This window comes from Colias philodice, chromosome 1 (assembly GCF_061535455.1).
Source record: "Colias philodice isolate Cphi_HAF_F1 chromosome 1, ilColPhil1 Martin Lab GWU primary, whole genome shotgun sequence".
Classification (NCBI taxonomy): domain Eukaryota; kingdom Metazoa; phylum Arthropoda; class Insecta; order Lepidoptera; family Pieridae; genus Colias; species Colias philodice.
Genome location: NC_143086.1, coordinates 1,893,357 through 1,917,905, shown reverse-complemented (window position 1 = coordinate 1,917,905; position 24,549 = coordinate 1,893,357). Strand labels below are relative to the sequence as shown.

Here is a 24,549-nt window from a genome sequence, read left to right as displayed (position 1 = left end):
TACTAATCGAGTCTTTTTTTTTCTCTTACGCTTGAGTATGCTCAGGAATAGAACCCTTTCATTTTTCAGGGTCTGATTCGATGTGGTTTAATTGTTATTAAATAAACAAAAATAATAATTAATAAATATTTATTAAAAAAAAATTATGAGGCGTGCACTTTTGGTTTTCCAAATTATTTTTTTACATTTACCACCGATTCGGAAAGCAGTATCTATGGAGAAGAACCGGCAAGAAACTCCATAGTTGCTCTTTTAAATCATATCAGTATTCAGTACTTATTACAATTTAATTTTACAAAATATGTATTATGTAACTGTATATTATCATAATATGCCAGAGAACAGCTGTCCTGTGGTTTTTACGCGACAACCCTCCATGGGTTTTTATCTTCCATATATTCCTTAATGCTGTAATAGGCTCTCTGAACTAATACGTTTTTTTACATAATTTTTAAATTTAGCACTACTTAACTCTTTGATACTATGAGGAATTCTGTTGTAAAAAAGTATACCTTGGCCCATAAATGAGTTTTTAACTTTCGCTAACCGATAAAATGGCATTTCAATTTTATTTCTGTTCCTTGTGCCATAACAGTGTCTATCTCCTACTCTTGTGTGTAAGTCTGCGTTTTTGTGTACAAATAAAATGTTATTAAATATGTACTGTGATGGTACAGTGAGGATACCAGTATTCTTAAAGAGATCTCTTAGTGAGTCCCTAGCACGTAAATTATATATAGAGCGTATGGCTCTTTTCTGTAATATAAATATAGTTTCTATATCTGCAGCCCTAAAGCCCAGATATTAAAATTTGTAGTTACAGCGCTAGTTATATTGCAAAGCTAAAAAAGTCCAACAACCATCGAAAGATCTACATTCCTATCGGATTTCTTTTTAATTGGATAGTGAGAAACAGAATACCTACACCTTTTTTTGTGTCACGTATAAATAAAACCAAAAAAAATGATGAAATTTCTAATGAGCATAGGTAACTAACTAGTTGAAAGCTTTCTTTTTTTAATATAAACCCCCTAAAGGATAGATGATGAAATATTTCCCATGGCTTTGATTGCAAGTGAATTTTCAGGGCACAGTTCAATATGTATCTGAAAACAAACCCTAAAGGGTTTAGGATATATAGCGTATAACCCTACGTAGGGGTCGAACATTGCGACGTTCTTTTGTTCTCGGACCAACCGCGGGACATAGTTTAGGTTACGAAAATAATAGACTGTGGGGATTAATTTTATTTGGAAGTTGTATACAATGTGTTGTATAGAATTTTATTTAGAAACAGCATATAGCATTTAGAAACAGGGTCGTCATTATATGAGAACCAGCACGTGTTAGGCTTGCAGATAATAACACTGTTCAGTGCTATTTCATTTGAAGAACCATCAGACAACAGTAAGAAATGCCGCGTCTTAACTCAATGAAGGATTATATCAAAGCAAATCACAGAATTCAGAACCCAACACATACGCGAGTCCCTCTATTTATTGTTTCCCGATTTGTGTAACAAATAAGGTTAAGGAAAACGCACTTACTTCCCGCCATTTCCTCTTCAACGGGATTATTTGTGTCTGCAAATCCATCGTTTAACTTTTTCAAAAGAAACTTCCCGAATAAAAATGCGTTGTTCTGCTTATCCTTATCGTAAGTCTCGAACACTAGGTACTAGAAAGTTCCGTATAAATTTATAATGGGAGGAAGTTATTATTCAATGATAAAATCTTATATTTACTGTGTTACTTATTTATGTATAACAAACGTCTTCGTCCTAGTTTTATGTTTTTCACTAGTTGTTTATTTAGTTCATACATAGTATAAAAAGAACAAGTAGGTAAGTTATCTTCGAACAAAGGTTCATCGCGCCGTTTGTATGTAAGCGTAGCGGTTCGCCACGCCCCTCTTTCATGAAAGCTTGACGCACGTGTAGCGACACCTCGCTCTGAATCGCGCAAGCGAAATGTTTTCGCTACAGAGCTATATGTATACAACTTTCCGACATCATCCATCGGGGCCTTCACGGCCGGCCAGTCGAGTAGACTGGTCGAGGACCCTTTTTCGATGGAGGAATTCCACCTTCCTTCCTCCACAGTGGTGACCCCTGACAGTTCACAACTCCTTCGTCCATCCATGATGTCCATGCTCACCTATCCCTTCCCCGAATACGATCACCGCCCGCCAGCCAGCGCACTCGTCTTCAAATGGAGTCCTGTCCACTAGCATGTGCGATCGCGCATGCTTGGTCAGCTCCACAGCCACCCTCACTGCACACTCCGACTCACTGGAGCATTACACGCAGCATCACCGCACTCAGTTCCGACACACTGTGAACTAGCGGCTTCCTGTTTCGACTCACTGGAACATACCTGGCACTGGCGAGGCAACTCGTACTACGACCTCCGGTCTCGGAGGGGAGTCCTGTAGCGACACCTCGCTCTGAATCGCGCAAGCGAAATGTTTTCGCTACAGCCCCCCTGGACAAGTGGCTTTCTATTAGCGTAAAGTTCAATAGAATAGATTATGAATGTATGAGATTGACGTTTGATTACGACGACGACGACGATTGATTACACCTACATCTCACCTTTTTGTACCTACCTATTGAGGAAAATTAATTAAATAGGTAACGAAATAAACAAGTTATTACAGTTCCTTCTCCTTGGATGAAGTCAAAGCGTGAGTTAAATAAAAGATTTCTTCATTAATAAAATACTTCGTATAATTTTATTACACCTTCTCTTTTATTTTGAAATCATCTTTCGCTATATTTTATAAATGAAACAGTAAGTAAGTCTTTTTATTAACAATAAGAAAATCAGAACAAACTGCGTCAACATAAAAACCTAACATTAATAATTTAGCAGCGTAAATAAATATTCCATATTCGAATATAATTTCCATAAGAAATCGCTTAAATTTTGCAGGTAGGCCTCCTCAAAAGAGATTCTTCATAAATCATTTATGTAAATTCTGGCAACAATGAACCTGAATAGAGGGTGCTCTATGGTTCATACCGGACGCGCGCCGCACTTCCCGCCAGTCTCTGATGGTTTTACTTCCCATTTCCTACGGTTAAGAACTTGACAGTTACAAATGAATTGTTTTAGTTTTTATCTGTGATTGCGTTGAAATGATATTATATTTTGCTTTTCCGTATTTTTATTGTTCAAAATTGAATACGAGTTTCATTTGTCGACTTATAAATAAACCATATTGTGATGTTTTTGATTTCGCGAAAATTTAAAATTGAAATTCGAACACATACCTACCGCTCCGCTTTGCATTGACAGTATGAAAAAGAAAATATAATAAATTATTGTTTTATTTCAAATCCATACTATCCATACTAATATTATAAATGCGAAAGTAACTCTGTCTGTCTGTCTGTTACTCAATCACGCCTAAATTACTGAACCAATTTGCATGAAATTTGGTATGGAGATATTTTGATACCCGAGAAAGGACATAGGCTACCTTTTATTGCGAAATATGTACCACGGGCGAAGCCGGGGCGGGCCACTAGTACAGAATAAATAATGTTTTGTGTTTGACCACGTTTTACTATGCCACTATAAAATAATGTCACAGCTGACTGCAGTACAGAAGAAGAATAATAATGATACCTACTCATAAATTATAATTATTATTATAATGTAACTAATAAGATACCCGCGGTTCACCCCGGTCGTGGTTGGCTATAGGTACCTATATTATATCTAGCATTATAATACCTATACTATTATCAATTATGGCCTATCTATAGGGATTACGTGGCTGTAGCTAATTAGTAGGTACAATACTCAACAATACTCATATCCAATGTTGAAAGAGTTTTTGAAAATGATGCAGAAGTTCCCGAAATTAACATGAATTAGACCACAGATAATATAATACTATAGATTAGACTTTACCAAGGTCTATAATCCAAAGTCTATCTGTGTTCTTAATTTAATTAGGGCGGTTCAGTGGTTTAGGCGCGTAAGCGTAATAGATAGCATTTCTAATATTATTAATATTTGGTAGTTACCTAGGTATCAGACCGAGAGATTATGGAATATGGATACGATAATATTGTTATACAGTAGGTACTAAAGTATATAATATCTAATAATATTATGAGACACTATACTTACATTTTTAATCATTTATTATATTCCTGTTTAGTGAGAATTAAATATTCATATCCAAGCGCTGCGTCATGGGGTTTAAGTTTAGCCATGGTAAAACTGGTAAAACTGTGGTAAAACACACATATCAGGTAATTCCAATAGGAAAAGTTTATTTTCAACCTGTCACCAATCAAAATCGCTCGTATGTAAGTTGAAACACGCCGTTCCGTCTGGGAATCTAAATAAGGGTCATTTTGTCTGATTTGATATTTTTATGATCACATCATGATGATAGGTAGGTATGTAAGTAAGTAGGTAGTATTTATTGTAGTATGTTCTTTAATTTTCACTAGGTACATATCAATAACTCAGAAGTAAAATCAAGATTGAACGGCGTAAACTAGATTCTGCTGCCATAAAGAGATGAAGGAGAAGAAATAATAATATCTTTTTCCCGAGTAGGTGGGGTATAACAGCAGCTGTGTTAGTGTGTGTGTGTACAAAAAAAATACAAAAATACAAAAATCTTTATTGTGGCATAAACATTTTGTAGATAATACAATGCACTAATCTCCACACTAGGATTCCCTGTGTTGTGGAGAATAGTCTCTTCCAGCTTACGTCTATTTACACAGTTTATACAGAGGTAAATTCTTAACTACGAAAATACATGCAATATGCTAGTTGAATAAATTTCTGAGAGTGAATGAGATAGGATGGATGTCTTGAGTGAGTTTGTAGAATTATTTTAATGGTCTGAGGAAGTTTTCGGTGTGTTCGTAGTCCAAATTACAAAGGAAATTTTTTATATGTTTTTTGCATTGCCTCTTGGTCAGGGGTAGGAGGTTAGTTGCTAAATTTAGTTTTTCGTAAATAAAAGGACCCATGTATAGATATGATTTTTTGCCAAAATTTAGTTTAGTTTTAGGTCTATTCCATTTTCTACATCTTTGGGAACGAGAAGTGACATACATATTATTTGATGGTGCAGTTTTGTGAAACCGAAGAGCGACCGACATAATGTATAGTTGTCGCACTCGCATACAATCGTGTGTTAGTTTACTTTTCTATACCTAGATATTAATTATTTTTGTGACCTTTTTTTCGTAAATTTAACCTTTAATCCTGCCAAATGATCACAATATTTAGGTACCTATACAATGCTATAGCAAGTACAATGTGATTGTTTCTTCCGCGCGTTACGGAAGTTACGTTCTTAATTAATGTGCAGGTTTTGCCATTATGCATAAAATTTTATGAGATTAAATTGTAAGGCGCCTTTATTCAATAACAGCCGCCCCTTATCAACGTGTTGAAGATCTGAAATAATAAAAATATATTATACCAGCTACCAACGTGGTTATTTAAGATTTTAAATAACCACGATAAAAAGTAAAAACACAAAAATTGTAGTAACTACCTGCAACTGATATTAGCTGCAACATTTTCTCGATTGATTTGACGTGTAGCTAGTTTCCCCGGAAATCGAGAAAAACTACCACTTCCTGAACTTAGATAGCCGTCGTACCTATATCGTATAATATTATATTTTTGTTTCATTTTTGTTGTATTTTCCTTTAGATTTTCCAATGGGTTTAGTAAGTATATTTTTGGTGTCAAAAATCATGACCCTCATTAAATAGCTGATAATAATGCCATTGATCGTGTTTTTCATGATTTTAACATAAGTGTTTTATCTTATTGGTAGATATCCTAAGAAGATTTTTGTTATCCTCCATTGTAAGCAGTACCAACTACCAGTAGCCTGTACCATTTTTTATCACCCAAAAATATTATGTGCATAACTGAGTTATGACATAATATTTTAATTTCAATAATTTCAATTTTCCTTCGGTTACCTAGGCAGCATAAAAGCATAACATAAAACAAAATTACCAAGCTATTAAACTAGTATTAAATTCTTGTTCCAAGAATTGCAAGAATTCTAAATCAAACGGTGCAAAATTTGTACAAGTGCAATTAACTAAATGTCGCAATTATATCAAACAATTAAGTATTAAATTATTCAAAGGATCGATGAAACATAATGCTGGTGGACAATTACATAGGTTTGATAATTATTAACTTATACGTACCTTATGGCATATCGATATAGTGCAAATTATCCTCAACTATTTATTATTAACGAAGAAAATTACAAAAGCCAATAATTAGCATTGGCTAATTACGGCGGAATAATTGGCTGAAATGGATTCTTCGTATGCCTTTTGATATTAAAATTATGTATGCGAAAAGAGTTCCTGTAAAAGGTAGCCTATCATTTTGTAGTAGAATAGTCAATAGACCAGACATACCAATAAGTTTGCTACGTAGATTATTTTAAGTTTTAACTCATCGTCATCGTGATGAACTTTCACGGCCAGTGATGATACCTACGTCTTGGATATTTTAAAAGAGCAATATATTGTGAGCTTTGATTGTGAGCAATAGTTATTATGGACATAAATGATAAATCTCGAAACGTATTACTAACAGAGATAATAATTTGGTTTTGTATTATTCATTTACCTAGAATCTTGGTGATTTATTTTAAGGTTTTTTCTGAGTTTTTTAGGTTTCTCCTTTATTTATTTAAGATTTCTAATCAAAACGATGTATATTTACGATTATATACGCAATAAGTATGTACTATGTACGCATTAAATTGCTCTTTTACATTTACCATGTTTCTTAACTGGCCGCGAAATGTCATCACGACGCACGGCGCACGCCACTAGCCCATACAAAAGTACCTAAACTCCTTTACAATTCAAGAATTTTTATTCTTCTCATGCAAACAGTTACATTACAGTGGTAACATTAATGATTTTTTTTCTAAAACGAGAGAAAACGAGTTGCTTACATATATTTTATGACCACAGAACAATTTTTTACTGTTCTGTATTTATAACAGTAATTATAGTTTTTTGAACGCTAGTAACACTAATCTGTCTAAACTGTCATTCTCATTTCAAATTTCAAATCTCATCTGTCAATTTTGACGTTAACATTCGTCTGTTGGTCGGTATTCGGTGCAAGCGTACGGTCTCTTTATTGGAAAATAAATAAACAGTTTATTATAAAAAAATTCAAAATATGTATTTTCCGCGCTCGTGCGATACTTTTGTAGTCTTGCCGCCTTTCACCAAAAACAATGCCGTAATATTCGGAAAAAATTCCGATCGGCCACAGAACGAAGTCCAAGAAGTGATTTTTGTAAAAGATAGAATTCGTGAATCAACGTTGAGGGTAAGTAACGTTAATTAATAACTTGTTAGAGTGTTAATTCCTCGGCAAAACGTAAATGTCTTTAGATGTTAGCTGAAATAATAAACCGAGAAAATATGCGAGTTTTTGGAGAACGTTATTACTTAATACATTTACAAAAAATTGGAAACTTATGATTTAGTGTCTAGATTTTAATGATCGCAATTATGTTCTGAATGTCTAGATTGTTAGGTGCTATTTTTACGTCATAATAATATCTTTGTTAGAGATATGCTTTGAGGAAGTAAACACAAAAACTCTATTTGGGTAGGTATTTCCTAAAGTAACGCGTAAAAAATAAAATTATAACGATTTGGCATTTAAATTTAAATAATCGCTTATTTTTTGCCATCTATATATTGTTATCCAATATATTTGTAATATATATTTGTTTAACCATGTATTATAGTATGTAGGACGTAGGTATATTTATTTCTAAGTAAGTACATCATGATATTTTAGAAGAAAGAAAAGTTAATAATTATACCTACCTTGAAGATTGTCTAAAGTAAACCATTCTTATATGAAACATAGTTTTGTGTTTTCAATTTTTAATTTTGACTCTGTTGTAAACAAGTTCATAAATTTATTTTAGCATATATATTTATAATTAACATAGCAATTCTTAGAAATAGAAACTGCTCAATTTTAATTTTTTATTTTTATTAGAGTAAGTACAGACAATTTTGGAAATGGTGTACTTACAGGTATTTTCTAAAACACTACTGAATTGAAAGAAATTTATATTGTACACCATTCACTCCTACTTTACAAATTATTATTAATCTTATATTAATAAGTATGGAAATAATTCAGATGAGATCTCACCTTAATGAATTTGTGAATTTAATTATTAAATTCAATAAATTTAATAAACTATTATTCAAAAGAGGTAATGTATCTCGCATTGCAAACAATGCGAGATACATTACCTCTTTTGTTTTGTCTCATTTAACACAAATGTTTGTGGAGGGTAATCTTCAGAATTTAGAAATGAAACATTTAAACAAAAAGAGAAAGAACGAATTTTAAACAAGATTTTTTCATTATATTATTATCCCGGTGTTTCACACACTTTGCAGCGAGTGTGGTCTCGAATACTCGCATAAAATCAAACTCAAGAAAATACCAATCCACGGAATAACTTATCCAATTATGATAATTCTTTCAATATAGTCCAGGAGGAATCGGCGCATGAGTACCGAAAACTATTCCACCTCAATTTTTTTACGTGATCCTCTTCAAATTGCCCTACTGATGATATAAATGCATGTTGCCATGGGGCAACCCGGTGCCATATTGTTTAAACCGAAATTGTTTAAACAATTGCAAGGAATTGTTATTTTTCAACCGGACAAATTTTTTTTATATTTTTTATCGAAATACCAATAAAAAAGGTCCAATTACTTTTCACGATAAAGTTAATATTTTCAAAGATATGAATTTTTTAAGGTTTGAAAAATCTCAAATTTGGGTACTTTCGACCCATGAAAAATATATTTAAAAAAAAAATAATATATAAGTAATATTTTTTTTTCAATTCTCTATACAATAGTTAATAATATTGTTAATAGAGATTTAAGAAAATTTCATTGTTTATATCTGTTTTTTAATTGTTAACTTCGCGCGCTCACAAGTACGCGCCGCTTACCTTTAAGTATCGCCGTCTCTCTCTTACTCATGCGCTGCATCGGCCTCTGTGTCTTGAATCATTATTTATCATTTATCTTAAAAACTATCAACTTTATCAAGATTTCTAAAGAGAGCAATCTTATTAATAATTAAATTGTCTACAATTTGTTTCTTATATATTTTTTTCTGAAATCAATTTTTTTAAAGTTATTTAAGCATAAATTGAAACATGTAATTAAAATTACTTTTTTGTCAGTTTATATTACTTTTTTGTTATTATCATAAGTAATTTTTGCATTTATCTCAACAATAATAAGATATAATAGTATTTCAAACGTATATTTGGAAAAATGCATTGAATCCCCTATATAAAACATTAGATTTTACGAATTTCGGCTACAAATTAGAGAATGGTACTTTGCTACCTTTATTTATGAATAAAAGCCCATTCCCAACTAATCTTAAAAAACCGTGTAATTGTAAGAAAGCCTGTAAAACCAAAGCTTGTTATTGTAAAAAAAATAATATAAGTTGCATACTTCTATGTGGTTGTGATTCAGAAGACTGTAAGAATATAATATATAAAAATAATATTGATAATAAATAAATACTTATTTTTAAATCTTGTTTTATTATTTCATACTTCTCCATCTATAACTTTCGTTTGAAGAAGTTATTCAATGTAATTAATAAGGTAAAAGACCTAGTTATTGACACTTTAAATTTTATTTTAGTTAAAAAAAAAACAAATCAATTCTAATAAATTAATAAATATAATTTTTGAATTAAAAATTTTAAGATCTTTGGTTTTTTGAGAACAATTCATTCTTTTAATTAAAATCAAATTGCGAGTGTCAAACAACTAGGCCAGTGTCAATAACTGGGTCTTTTACCTTACTTTCTGTTTCAATAACAAAAAAGTAATATAAACTGACAAAAAAGTAATTTTAATTACATGTTTCAATTTATGCTTAAATAACTTTAAAAAAATTGATTTCAGAAAAAAATATATAAGAAACAAATTGTAGACAATTTAATTATTAATAAGATTGCTCTCTTTAGAAATCTTGATAAAGTTGATAGTTTTTAAGATAAATGATAAATAATGATTCAAGACACAGAGGCCGATGCAGCGCATGAGTAAGAGAGAGACGGCGATACTTAAAGGTAAGCGGCGCGTACTTGTGAGCGCGCGAAGTTAACAATTAAAAAACAGATATAAACAATGAAATTTTCTTAAATCTCTATTAACAATATTATTAACTATTGTATAGAGAATTGAAAAAAAAATATTACTTATATATTATTTTTTTTTTAAATATATTTTTCATGGGTCGAAAGTACCCAAATTTGAGATTTTTCAAACCTTAAAAAATTCATATCTTTGAAAATATTAACTTTATCGTGAAAAGTAATTGGACCTTTTTTATTGGTATTTCGATAAAAAATATAAAAAAAATTTGTCCGGTTGAAAAATAACAATTCCTTGCAATTGTTTAAACAATTTCGGTTTAAACAATATGGCACCGGGTTGCCCCATGGCAACATGCATTTATATCATCAGTAGGGCAATTTGAAGAGGATCACGTAAAAAAATTGAGGTGGAATAGTTTTCGGTACTCATGCGCCGATTCCTCCTGGACTAATAATAGAAAGCTTCACATTTTAAACAAGATTTTTTCTGAGAGTTTGAATTAAGCCGAGGCCATGCTCATGCTGAAATATATTTAAAATATGTAGTGTTAGGTATCAATTAAATTTATTTACTTTTTATTTGATCACAATAATCTTGAAAACTTAATCAAAATATAACTAGATTGAGTGGAGCCTTAGCATAACTATATCTTATTTGATCAATATTTTACTGTAACTACTGAGAAGTACTGTAAATAATAATTGTTCTATTTATAGATGTAGTCAGTCAAATCAAATGCAGTCGTGCACTTTATTAAATTTGTAACAAGAGATATATGTAATCAAAAACCTTAAGGATACCACCCACTGATATATTATGATTGTAATTTGTAATTCTAAACTTTACGCATTTGACTCTATTGTAAACTATACATCATATTTTCTTTTGCATCAAGACAAATTATCTCAGATTACATGAGATTTTGAGTTAATGTAAAGATATCAACACTAACATTTATTTAATTAAAGATTCACAAGAGCTAAAACCTTCATGAAGAACTTTGTGAAAGCTCAAGCTCAGCTTCATTAGTTTTGTTTGTTAAATATATTTATGAATTTTTTCAAATAATATGCAGTTTGTCACTTCTGAAATCTTTCTTTTCAAAGATTATTTTTGCTCTTCAAACCATCATAGTTACTTGATCATGTTTTCTATTAATAAATAATCATCCCGATTGTATATTGCGGGAAACGAGAAATGCTCGCCGAGGGATTTGCAATAAGCTAACTATTACGATACAATTTTCTCTTATCTTCGGTATAGTTGTTACTCTTTCACGCCAAAACCACTGAACGGAAATTAGAAATACTTGCATTTGCCCGCGGGTTCGGCCGCGGATGAATGCTCGCGGCAGCTAGCACATAATAATTATTAAAAAATATGTTTAAACTGAGGCAAGTGTAGGCTGAAAATGATGATGATGATGATGATGTTTAAACTTATTCTAATTACATTCCACCTTACAGTGCACCTACATAACCATAAGCGAGAGTGCCGTACCAATAAATGACGTCATACTGAGTAAGCCCGCCTGGATGTGGGGGGCGGAAATGGGCGCGAACAGCAAGAGCGTTGTCATTGGCAACGAGGCGGTGTGGACGAACAACAACGAAGGGGAGGGGGATGCGAGGCAAAAGCGACTCTTGGGCATGGATCTTGTAAGGTGAGTCTTACGCGTTAGTCAGCAAACTTCTTTGTGGTATAGGAAATAGGGCGACGTGCTAGTCAGCAAGTTGTAATAGCGCTGTCATTGGAACGAAGCGGTGTGGACGAACAACAACGAAGGGGAGGGGGACGCGAGGCAGAAACGTCCCTTGGGCATGGAACTTGTGAGGTGAGTCTTATGTGCTAGTCAGTATGTGAGTGGAGGATAGTCAGAGCGTTATCATTAGCATCGATGCGGTGGGGACGTACAACAAGAAGTGATGAATTTTTTCAACAGATGCAGTGCTAAAATCGGCGTATTATTTCTCAATTCGTAGTGTATGTTATTGCAATACATTTAGGTCTTGAAGAAAATATAAACATTTATTTGGTGGTTGGTTCGACGCGTCGGCCGACGGAGACGTAACATTTATTATTTTTAAATTTAAGGGGTGAATGAATATAGGGTATTATAAACTATTTCGTACGTTACCTACTAATTTGATATGCTATGTCTTTATTTACTACTAGCAACCCGCCCCGGCTTCGCACGGGTGCATTGCTGATACTAAATAGTTAAATACACTACAGAAAAACTGTGAACGTTGTATATAAAAATATAGCGGCCCGCTCCGGCTTCGCACATGTATAAAATATATAGCCGGGCGGACCGCCGCAAACGCTACGTCCCGCAATTTTTAAATCTGTAATATCTTCGAAAATATTCACTTAAATCATACGGTGTAAAGGGCCATATAGATCTATATTAAATGAACAATGTATTCAAGATATTTAATTGGATAAGGATTAATGCTGTATTGGTTAAAATCGCTTCGAAAATTAGCCATTATTTGTCGTAAAAAGTAAATGACAAAAAAAAGTTATTCTGGGTTATCCATAAGAGATAGACATATACCATCGCGGACTTTTCTGTAGACCTTTTCAATGTGTATAATACTTAGTACATTATTTTGATAAAACTCGTAGGGTTCAGCCTGCGTTTGCAATGTAAGCGGAAAAAATGTAATTTTTTACGACATCACATTAGAAACCTCAAAAATAACAGTACTTCTCCACTATTTAATGGATGTTATTATACATATAAACCTTTCTCTTGAATCCCTCTATCTATTTAAAAAAACCGCATCAAAATCCGTTGCGTAGTTTCAAAGATTTAAGCGTACAAAGGGACATAGGGACATAGGGAAATAGGGACAGAGAAAGCGACTTTGTTTTATACTATGTAGTGATAGTGATTTAGTGATAATTAATCGGCTTATTCTTATTGATTTTATTTATTTGGTGAGCAGCTGACAATTCAGACAAGCTGTTACTGAAATTCAATCAATGCTATTCCATGCTATTTGTGTTTCTTTTTTATTTCCCGTAGCCTCTTTATAATTATTATTAATGTTTTTGTGTTTATTGATATATGTGCTGGCGACATTTTTTAATTATGTTTAATTATTCTTTCCAAGAACCCATAGAAAATTATAAGTTTGAATCATGCCTCATGCTATGTCTTTCTCCTTTATCCAAAAGCTGAATACTGAACAAATTTGCTGCAATTTATCTATTAGACCAAAAATAATATTATACTATTTATCCACGTGATCGTGTCGTTGGGAAAGCTAGTAGGTGTATTATTTTTTGTCTGTTTGCCTTCTTTTTATTCACCACCGAAATTGTATATTATCTATGTCAATAGGATATCAATGATTAGCAAAATTAGCGGTGTTTGATTTCTTAAGAGGGGTTAGGCCGTAGGCGGTCAGCGAAAATTCAGCTATTCGCGCCTGAGTTGAGGGGTGAGTGGGTCCGCGTTTATTAAGGAATCAACGTGCTCGAAACTAAAAATCGTAAGCGCCATTCACATTTTTATCAAAAAGTGAATGAAAATATTTTGTATTTTCTAAATCTAAAATAGTCACGAAATCGAGAAGGTAAATAAATAAAAATACCTATGTATGTGCTTGTGATTTTATACGAATTATTATCGTAAAATACGGTTGTAATGAGCATTTATATGATATTTTAGAGGTAACTTCAGTTAACTGCGCATGTGTCTGTTTATGGTAATTTATGTAATGGAGTGAGAAAATATTATATCCAATGTACTCAATATTTCAAAATGTTCCTTAAAAATTTAATTAAAAAAGCAATGCACACCTTTTGCTAATGCGAAATTTATGTAAGTAATAAAATATTTATATAAAAATGTATTTATACTGTGCTAAAGAGGTTATTTAAACAACGTAAACATAAGGTTTTTCTCAAGAAATAACAAGTCATGGAGTCACGTATAAATTGTATCAATAAATTAAATTTAACTAAGGTCACGTATCGCGGCACATTTTACATAGAGACAAATATGCTTGAAGCATGCGGTGTTGTGGCAAACCTAAATATTTAAATGTATTAAGATAAACACTTTGGAGAACATTCGAGTCTAGTTGAGATTCATATACTTATGTCAATCTCAATACATTAAAATTTTGTATATTTGTTTCACTGATCTGATTTTCTCTATGGTTCAGGGTTGTTATCTTTTTTAGACTATAGTTCCTTACTTCTAGGGTCCTACCCACCTTCACCGTTAAAGAAAAATATCAGATATTTGTGGAATTATTATTATAAATTTTTGTACTTCTAAGTTTATTATGCACCGCCATCCACCATACTCAGAATTTGTCCTTGTCGTTTATGTTACCTGACAGAGATCGCTGTCAGCAATAAGGCCGCCCTCTGTACATTGTAAAATGTGTTATAAAGTTTTTTAATTGTTTCCTATATGGTGTACTAGCTTTCCGCCCGCGGCTTCGCCCGCTTTTTCAAAGAAAAACCCGCATAGTTCCCGTTCCCGTGGGATTTCCGGGATAAAACTTATGCTATGTGTTAATCTATAATATTGCTAATCTATAATAAACCTATATGTGTGCTTAATTTCATTGTAATCGGTTCAGTAGTATTCGCATGAAAGAGTAACAAACACACACATTCACATCCATCGGCCATCCTCACAAACTTTAATAGTATCCATCCTCACAGTAGGAAGTAGGATAGGACAATGAATTTTAGATTTATTAATTCATTCATCACGTAGGGAAAACAATATGAACATGTTTTAATTTGAAGTGCGAATGGCGAATTTCAAAACTCGATTTGTATTTTACTATAGTTGTTAATGTTTTATTTGTGTTTCCGCTTCCTGTCCTTCAAATAATTAATTATCTGTTGTGACCTGTAACTTCCAACGCGAGAACTACTTAATTAGCAAATTTCAGACCTTTAGATTAAACTAGAAGATCTTAAAAGCAAACTTGCGAGTGCCTTAAGTCGGCTGCTGTCACTTAAAAATGTTTATATTTAAGCGACATCTTAGCTACTTTTTGTTACATATTTTAACTTATAAGTTATATTTAGTACTAAGTTAATGCTTGTTTTAACTGCTACTATAAGACTGTAAAATTAAACCACTTTCACTATACTAGTTCCACTTATTTTTGATAAATACCGGTTTCATTACATCATCTGGTTTTAATTGAATAATTTTATCCCCTAAATTTAATGTGTCATTAACTAGTTTACGATAAGTCAGTAAATTGATATACCTACATACGCACATGTGAATTTCCTCTATCTATTGAACCAAGTTTATACCTACTGTAAATATACATCCAAAAAAATATGTAAAGCGCGTGTGTGCTGAGCACACGTGTCAGAAATGAAACTTCTTTGGCAAGATTCAAAGATAAGTACCAAAATCGTCGCCTTACTCCATGACGTTACCAACCTTAAATTTTTTTTCTCAACGAGCCTAAAGAAGTTTCATTTCTATAATCTTACTTGGCTTTTTTGGTAACATATTTTAAATGCTATAAGTGGAAATCCTATTATTTGGCGTATTATGTAATTATTGTAAGAATAGCTGTAAAGAATCAGCAATGAATAAATGAATAATATAAAAGTAACGTAAATCTTTACAGGTTGGGCTTAGAACGTGGTAACACAGCTGAAGAAGCGCTAGATGTGATCACGACACTTCTAGAGAAGTATGGCCAAGGTGGGCCATGCTCGGAGTTCGATGATAGTCACTTTTACCACAATTCCTTCCTAATAGCCGACCCCAAAGAGGCCTGGGTACTAGAAACGAGCGGGAAACTATGGGCCGCTGAGAAAGTAGAGACTGGATACAGGAACATATCAAATGGCTTGACGATTAAGTCGAAAATCGACAAGCATTCGGAGAATTTGTATGAAATAGCTGAAAAGATGGGCGTTTGGGATGGCAAGGTAACTGGTCTCTTTTAGTTTAGATTGTAGAAAATTATATTTTGCTTTATTTGATAGAATTAGAAAAATCTGATAGATATAGTTGACAAAATATTTTTTTAGTAGGTAAGTATGCACTTCTTGAAAAAATAGTTATTATTATAAAAATAATACTACAGACATTACTTGCAAATCTTGCAAAAAATCAAATTGAGACAGATTACAGTTCTTTACTAAAATCTATACTATAATAATATTATAAAGCTGAAGAGTTTATTTGTTTGTTTGTTTGGTTGTTTATTTGAGAGCGCTAATCTCAGGTCCGATTTGAAAAATTCTTTCGGTGTTAGATAGCCCATTTATCGAAGAAGGCTATAGGCGATATTATGTCATTACGCTAAGACCAATAAGAGCGGAGCCACGCGGGTGAAACCGCGAAGCGCAGCTAGTGTATTATAAAGCTGAAGAGTTTGTTTGGTTGAGCGCGCTAATCTCAGGAACTACTGGTCTGATTTGAAAAAAAATTTCAGTGTTAGATAGCCCGTTTATCGGGGAAGGCCCGAAGCCCGTTTATATATCATCACACCAAGACTATTGATAGTAGCGGAGCAATGCGGGTGAAACTGCAGGGCACAACTAGTCCTTGTATGATTAAATCTAGCAGTCTTCATTTTACTTTTAAATTATACCCCTCATAAATAAAAAAAAATTGGCTGACATAAAACCAAGCTATAATACATATTACATAACCACAGAACATTGTTATTGCGTAGCGAAGAATGTATTTTTCGCGAATAAATATAGATTCGCGCGATGATTATACAGGCAGTGCTCATTCATATTACTGGCATAATGCAAAAAGCCATTGTCAGTTCACTAGTTATAAATAATTGGAAAAATATACACTCTTTGTACGCCCAATAATATATTGTGCTTCTAATGCACTTTTCCGTATGCTATACTTAGCACAGATTATCTATACAGTGTTTCCGGGAGCTACAATGTACTATAATTTTCCTCATAGATGTGTGATAAGCTCCTTTGAATATAATCCTAGATAGAGACTGATTAGTCACTTTTACCAGGAGATTCCAACGTGACGTCATCACAAATATTTTAGCACCGCGTCAGTTCTTGATAAAGTAATAATTGGATTAACTCGTAGGTATATGAATGGACAATGTATTTCGCGTTCATTAAGAAATGTTATGAAAAAGTCGTTTAGTTTTTTATGCTGAAATGTAATTTTATCATTAACTAGCTGACTCACGCGATTTCGTTTGCTCTGAAAAGAAATAGTTTTTCCCATTTTATACCCATTTTGTATTAATGTTACGCTCGTGTAATTCAAAGCCGCGTGTGACAGTGTTTTTTATAGTATATTCATTTTGGTTAAAAATTAAATTAAATTTTAATGTATAAAAATTCCGTCTTGACGTATACAAGGTTGCTGAAAATGCAGATGAAGTCGCAGTATTATACTGTATTATAAGTATATAATATACAATATGTAAAACTAGATATATAGAAAAGTAGAATTAATTTCAAGTGAGCGATTTCATTTATTTGCGTAACAATTGCATCGTACAAAAATTATTCCATTTTATTTTTTCTTTAACCTTTGAAGTTAAAACGACACCGGCTTACGGAAAAGTGACAATAGATTTTAATTTCGGATTATATCTTTACCGTTACCTACATAAGGTTTCATCGATTGGACTATATGATTAAAAGGATCGGATACTAAATAATTTATGGGCATGGAATATAACTATAAAAATAGTACAGTATAATAAGTAATTAATTCAATTAGTTAACTTATTTACTAACACAAATATCATTATTCATTTTCCTGAGCAACCAGGCCCATATAATCTAATAAAACCACCTAAGTGCAAGCTAAATTCGACTATCCCCACTTCATCGTCCTAAACAACAATGACCAAAATCCCATAAAACGTAATTTCAAGGTTAATTCTACTTTAAAGTACTAAGTTACTTATATATCATTATACTTAGTTACTTCATTACTTGAGTACGCATGTACAAAAAAAGACGTATGGCACTCGGGGACTGCCGGCCGCGGTAAAGCTATTGCATAGCGTGCCTTCAAGCCACACCTCCGCGCCTAGTGTGAGGTTTTTTCGTTACGGAATTTCTGGATTCGGTCCCCGCGCTCAATGCCCGTGATAGAAGCTATGCAATAGCTTAAAAATACCTATAATAAAACCACCAAAGTGCGAGCGAATTTCGTCTATCCACCCTTAATATTCCAAAGCAAAAATGTCCAAAATCCTTTACATAGAAGACTTTACATACATTACAACATTGCAGGGTAAATTCGACTTTACCACCGCATTCTCGTCGGGTGGTGATGAGCTACGTCAGGCGGAAGGCCAGAGGCTGCTCTCAGAGCTGTCCGCTAACAAGAGCTTCGACGTCCGAGATATGTTCACAGTACTTCGTCATAAGGAAAGCTGCATTTGCCGCGGTGTAGATGACACTTTCCCTACGCAAGGGAGTCAGGTATGAAAAACCCGACTATTAATGGTCTAAGATCCAAATATACGTCGACCTTCACCGGCGTGATAATAGAATGAGACCAATTTTATAATAAATTTAGTGTATTAAAAAATGTATTAAAAATGAGTTTACTGGGAATATCCTGGACAGGATATTTTTTAATTAATTATTAAAAAATATTTTATTTTTATTTCACACGCCGGTGAAGGTCGACTTATGTTCGGATCTTCTACCATAAATTTAAGTAGCCTATGTCACTAGTCACTACCACAGTGATGATTACAACGACACTCCATTTGTCCAAATCCATCCAGCGGTAGGGCGTGCAAAAGAAATAAACATGTAATATTATACAGACAAACATACATTCACTCGAAAAACATAACTCTCCTTTAAAATATTAACAAAATATCCAAAATTGTACAGCAGTTACGGTATGTCTAGTAATATATTTAGGTAGGATTGTGTTGAAAATACTCCAGGGTCCTCCAATCAGGATAACTAGTCTCTTTATTTGTTACGCAGGTAAGAAAAAAATAAAATTAGTGAAAATTGTACAGTTGTTAGTCATATTACGTCTTCCAGTAGTTATCTTTATAATCATCTTAATAAATTAATCGTCAGAATTGACTTCGAACAGCAACGGAATTATTTCCGATCATTTTTAAGGTCCATGTCGATTATCTTCCGGTCTAAGGACAAAGACCTTGCGGTTAATAAGACAGTTCCTATTTAAAGACTTCAGGCACAGAATACATAATAGTAGCTAAACGCTACAGAACGGACACTCTCCGCCTCCCGCCAAAATTAAACTTACCTCACCCCCGCGCGATCAGACATAAAATGGGCCATATTTTTCTGCAAGGACGATACGCAACGAAGATTGACAACATTAATCAAATTGACTTAAAGTAATTTTATTATTTTGGATTTGTGATTATCGTTTTTCGTAGAAAATGGTTAGATATTGTGCTGTTTACGGATGTATTTCATCAGAAAAACGCGAATTTTTTTTTACGCTAGTCACAAATGTGCCAACCATAAAGCGTTAACACACACATGTGTAGTCTCTACAGTGTGACTGTCAAAACGATCATTTTGTATGGAGTGTCCGGGGTGTGCTTCAGGTACGACAACAAAAATTATTTAAACGTCCAAATTAAACAGGAAAAGTGACCAGTTAAGTACAATGCTTTCTTATGTAAAATCTTACACCTTACGTGTTATAAGGTAAATAATACTATTTTCCTTATGACACTTATAATACTATAAGCACTTAAAGTATATTACAGTTCTTACGTAAAAGATATGATGTAACAGACGTCATTTTGTGTGACAGGAAAGGTTAATACAAAATGCGTCTATGATAGTGAATGTGACGTCAGAAGTTTTATAGTGCAGTGTCATGAGGAATGCTGTTGGTGACGCTTGTATATGATGAACTTATTAAAAATGTAACATGACAAGTATGAGGACGTTAAAACCTCATTTATGACCTCTATTCACTTACATCAAAAATCATGATTATAAATAAATAAAAATACATGGAATTTTGAGCTGGTTTAAACCGCTAGCTGACAGTGTCTCCGATAGACTATACTATATTACCTTGATGTATATTTGTAAATTATTGGAGTGTCATTTTAATAGACATATAAATTAAAGTAACATAATATCCAGAGGCTGCTAGATTGCCCAAGTTACCTAGCACACCACTGAAAACGTTACTTCTTTAAAAAGTGAAACTTCTTTAGGCGCGTTCTGAGTAAAATTTTAAGGTCGCTTCATGGCAATATCGTCACGGCGAATCTTGCCAAAGAAGTTTCACTTCTGACACGTGTGCTTGGCACACACGCTCTTTTTTAATCTACGAAAATGTTTATGTTCATAGGTATCGTCAATAACTACGGAAGGAGTATCCGTGCACTGGTTCACAGCGACCCCCGACCCAAGTGTGTCGTACTACAAACCGTTTGTTTTTACCCCCAACGCGGTTATTTCACCCCACACTGTCAGCCCTAAAAAGGTCAGTTTAAGGGCGGCCGTACACGGACTGCTCAAGCAGTTGAGACCGACGGCTTGAAGCCGCGACCGCGCGGTGAACTATTGACATTCATTCACCGCTGTACACGGACTGCTCGAGCAGTCGCGACCGCTTCAAGCCGTCAACTGCGCGGTTTGTAGCGACAGCTCGAGCAGTGCGTGTACGTCGCTCAACCGTTAACTGCTCGAGCTGCCCGTGTACGGCTGCTCTAAATCGGAAAAATTTATTATTTTGATACTAGCTGTGCCGCGCGGTTTCACCCGCGGACGAACCCGCAAAAATGAGTTCTGTTATATGTTAATGTATATGTTACTGTAAAATTTCATACAAATCCGTCTTGTACTTTTAAATTTTGTACTTTGTAAATCAAACGAAGATAGAAATAATTTGGAAAATCCAAAAGTGCACGCCTCATAATTTTTTTTTAATAAATATTTATTAATTATTATTTTTGTTTATTTAATAACAATTAAACCACATCGAATCAGACCCTGAAAAATGAAAGGGTTCTATTCCTGAGCATACTCAAGCGTAAGAGAAAAAAAAAGACTCGATTAGTAAAGTATTTCGGTCGCTATCGTGTTAACAAGAAAAAGGATCCGCACATACAGACACACGGACGTCCAAGACAGAACTTTTTTAAACTGTTTTTTAACTAGTTTAAATAACAAAAATGACATCAAAAATATCATGAACGTTAAAAATAGTGTTTTTTCTTAATATGTGTGTGTATGTATTATCTTACAAGTGCAATGTATGATACATAAAGACATTTTAAGTTTGAAAAATCAGATGTTTTGCGCGAAGTGACAGTAGTACCCACCTCAACGCTTCGCTTATGAGGCGTGCAATTGTTTCTTCCAAATCAACCTTCATAAAACCCCTGTTGATAACTCTTTAGAATTATATAATATAATGATTTATATTTTTATACAAAATAAATGCTATAGCTCCAAAAAAATGATAAATTCCAGCCCAACCGGGAGCACCAACTCTACACCCTACACATGAAGCATGTCCTCACAGCAAAAGACGATAAAATAAGCAAAGTCCTCCAAGAAATAGAACAAGGCTGTCTCAACGAGATCGAGGATTTCATTCAAAATAATAATAAAGACAAACCACTAAAAGACATAGACAACTTATTCAAGAACTGCGTAGAAACGGAAGTCAAACTTTACGGCTAATTTTTACTACTGGCAATATTTACTAACACGTTATTTTCTTCCCACTTATAGATTCTCAGCACTTTGTTTTTTGATACTTGCTTTGTACTAGATATAATAGCTGTCTCCGTTTAAAAAAGTGTTATATGGTGCAATATAAATGTGTTAGAGTCGCTAGCAGTTACGTTTTAATTCATTTTAGCTCTAGTTAGCACAGAACAAATAGTGTTTTTTTCTTTAAAGCTACTGCGATATACAATTTGAACCTTATTTACATACAGACAAAGTGCAATTTCAGGAATCCAGTATTTAAAGTAAATTATTATAATTGTAATTTTATATGGAATTTCAATTGCGTAGCGGTGTGGTTTGGCAATTTGTTTTCGACGCTTTTAAATAAGTTAAGTATTAATATTTAAGTATTGCTAAAAGCACATCATAACTATAAAATGTAATGTATATACAGTTTATAGGTTATACTCGGTTCGCGTCCCGCGCTCGGGACGAAAATATATGTATGTGCCTCAACTCAAATATATCGATCTAAAATAATATTGTATCTGTTATGTGATAGCAATAATTTTTTATATTATAGATTTTATTGATAGATTTAGTTTGTAATTCAAAATTTATTGTCATGTTATGGCGCCAAAGCTCGGTTAAGTCGGTGTTGCTAGTTTTAAAATTTATAGATATATTATTATATACCTTTTATCTGTATTTTAATGTTTATATATAAATGGCAACTGTCTGTGTGCTTTTGCTTTTAGCATTCTGCCATTTGAAAATATTTGATTATTAAAGACTTAAGTAATAATTATAGTAAAGCATACATTTACAGCAATGATATATAGTATAGATGACGTGATGGTGAAGGTGCTTAACATAATAATATTTCATGTTTGTAATGTTCTTAATTAAATGTTTTCTGATATAATGATTGAAAATTATTTATAGTAAAAATTGAGATGTATCCTTGGGCAGTTATTAATAGCTTAAATAGAAATTAATAGAGAATTTCTTGGGATTCTACTTAATAATTTTTGGATAAGTTAAGTGTTTTAGAACAGACTCCTAAAAGAATACAATACTCAAAAATTATTTGAATAAAATAAGAACTGCAGTATGTATTAAGTTTATTGATCGTGAAATGGTCATAAATAAAATTGGATATGGATTTTTTTATATATTCTTTTTGGCAATCTACTTATTATAAGTTTTACTCTGAATGACATTTTCAATATTGTTGTCATAAAATCATACCTTATTCACGATGCTATATGCACTGAATTTAAGTGGCCAAAATCAGACAATCGTTTTATCGTCTGTGGAATGTCAAATTGAGTGCAGTGTTGCCATTAATTTTATTATAATATTTTTGTATCGTCATAATGTTATTATTTTATTTGTCAAATATTCCCCTCCGACAAATTGGCCTGTATCTTTATTATGTTTAGTTTAGTGTTGGCAACACTGATTTTTTTTTCAATTTGACATTTCATTTTTTTCCCGCTTGTCATGTAAAACATTGCTACCGCGAATGTGATAAGAAATGTAAGGGATTCCATGCTAAAATGAAACCAAATAACTAACTTTATTTTACGGCGTTTCACAAGAAGTGAGAATATGATGGTCTCAAATTTAATCTTTTGTACCTTATGTTAATGAGGCACCACGTGGCCTACCTTAGCTGCCATTTGTAGTTCTAATTATTTTTAATTTTAAATAATTCAAGTGCACTTTATAGCAATTAGTAGTTAAATATCTGAATGTGCTTATTATTTTTTATTTTATACTTACGAAATTAAGTTTGAATATATTCATATAATGTTTGATTTACGTCTTAAATAAGAAGGAATTTGTATCCGAGTACAATTATAATTGGAGGTTCGTTACCATTGACGAGTTTGTATAATAATATAGAATGGAAAGTGCTGGCGTTTTATTTTTTTACTCTCTGGTTTTATACTTTAATTATACAATATTAAATATTTAAGTTCGTTCACGTTATGAAGCTAAATTCTCAGACACAACTCACGATTTTTTTCTCGTCGTAATACAACTTTGTAGATAATTATTTGTACTTTGTATACAATTACATTTTAATGCTACAATTTTGTGTAATCTTTATACAGTAAATTTAATACCTAAGAAATAAGAATTATATCAATACGTATTTGTAATTTTTATACACTTCAAATGTGTAGAATATACTCTTAATGAAAATTTTGATCTTCTACAATTAATTGAGTTGTCTTTGAGAATCTAGTTTTTAGTAATACGTTTTTAAATTGCCTTAATGTACGATATTGTTCGTAACAGCCTCTATTACAATGTTTCTTTGTAATGTAGTATGCGTTAGTTCGTCATTATTTTGGCATTAAAAAAATATTTGAAAATGTTGTTTTATTTGCAAAAAGCGATGCCACGCGGACTCTGCCGCTGGTAATACTTTCATCCCCTATTTTAGTCCTTTACGGGACAATTTTAATAAAGCAAAAGTTGTATTTTTAAATATTTACTATGTAGTAGACAGGCTTCAACGAAGCGTTTTAACTTTTAATGTAATATAGACAGACAATTCATAAAATATAATTTCTACTGGCAACAAAAATAGCTACATCGTCTCTAGATATATAGCAAACCTTTTTCATTTGTAATATTTAAATAACGGTTTAACAGTTAATC

General features: G+C 32.8%; 1 protein-coding gene across 1 annotated transcript; it reads left to right on the top strand.

The window, feature by feature from the left end:
• The first annotated feature begins 7,121 nt into the window (after positions 1–7,121).
• LOC149490995 (secernin-3) lies at positions 7,122–24,266 on the top strand. The gene is made up of 6 exons (XM_089696277.1): positions 7,122–7,367; positions 11,679–11,875; positions 15,843–16,149; positions 18,463–18,654; positions 20,543–20,677; positions 21,670–24,266. Exons 1-6 carry the CDS (start codon positions 7,215–7,217, stop codon positions 21,880–21,882), a joined length of 1,197 nt encoding a protein of 398 aa, XP_089552403.1. The 5' UTR covers positions 7,122–7,214; the 3' UTR covers positions 21,883–24,266.
• Positions 24,267–24,549: the final 283 nt, after the last annotated feature.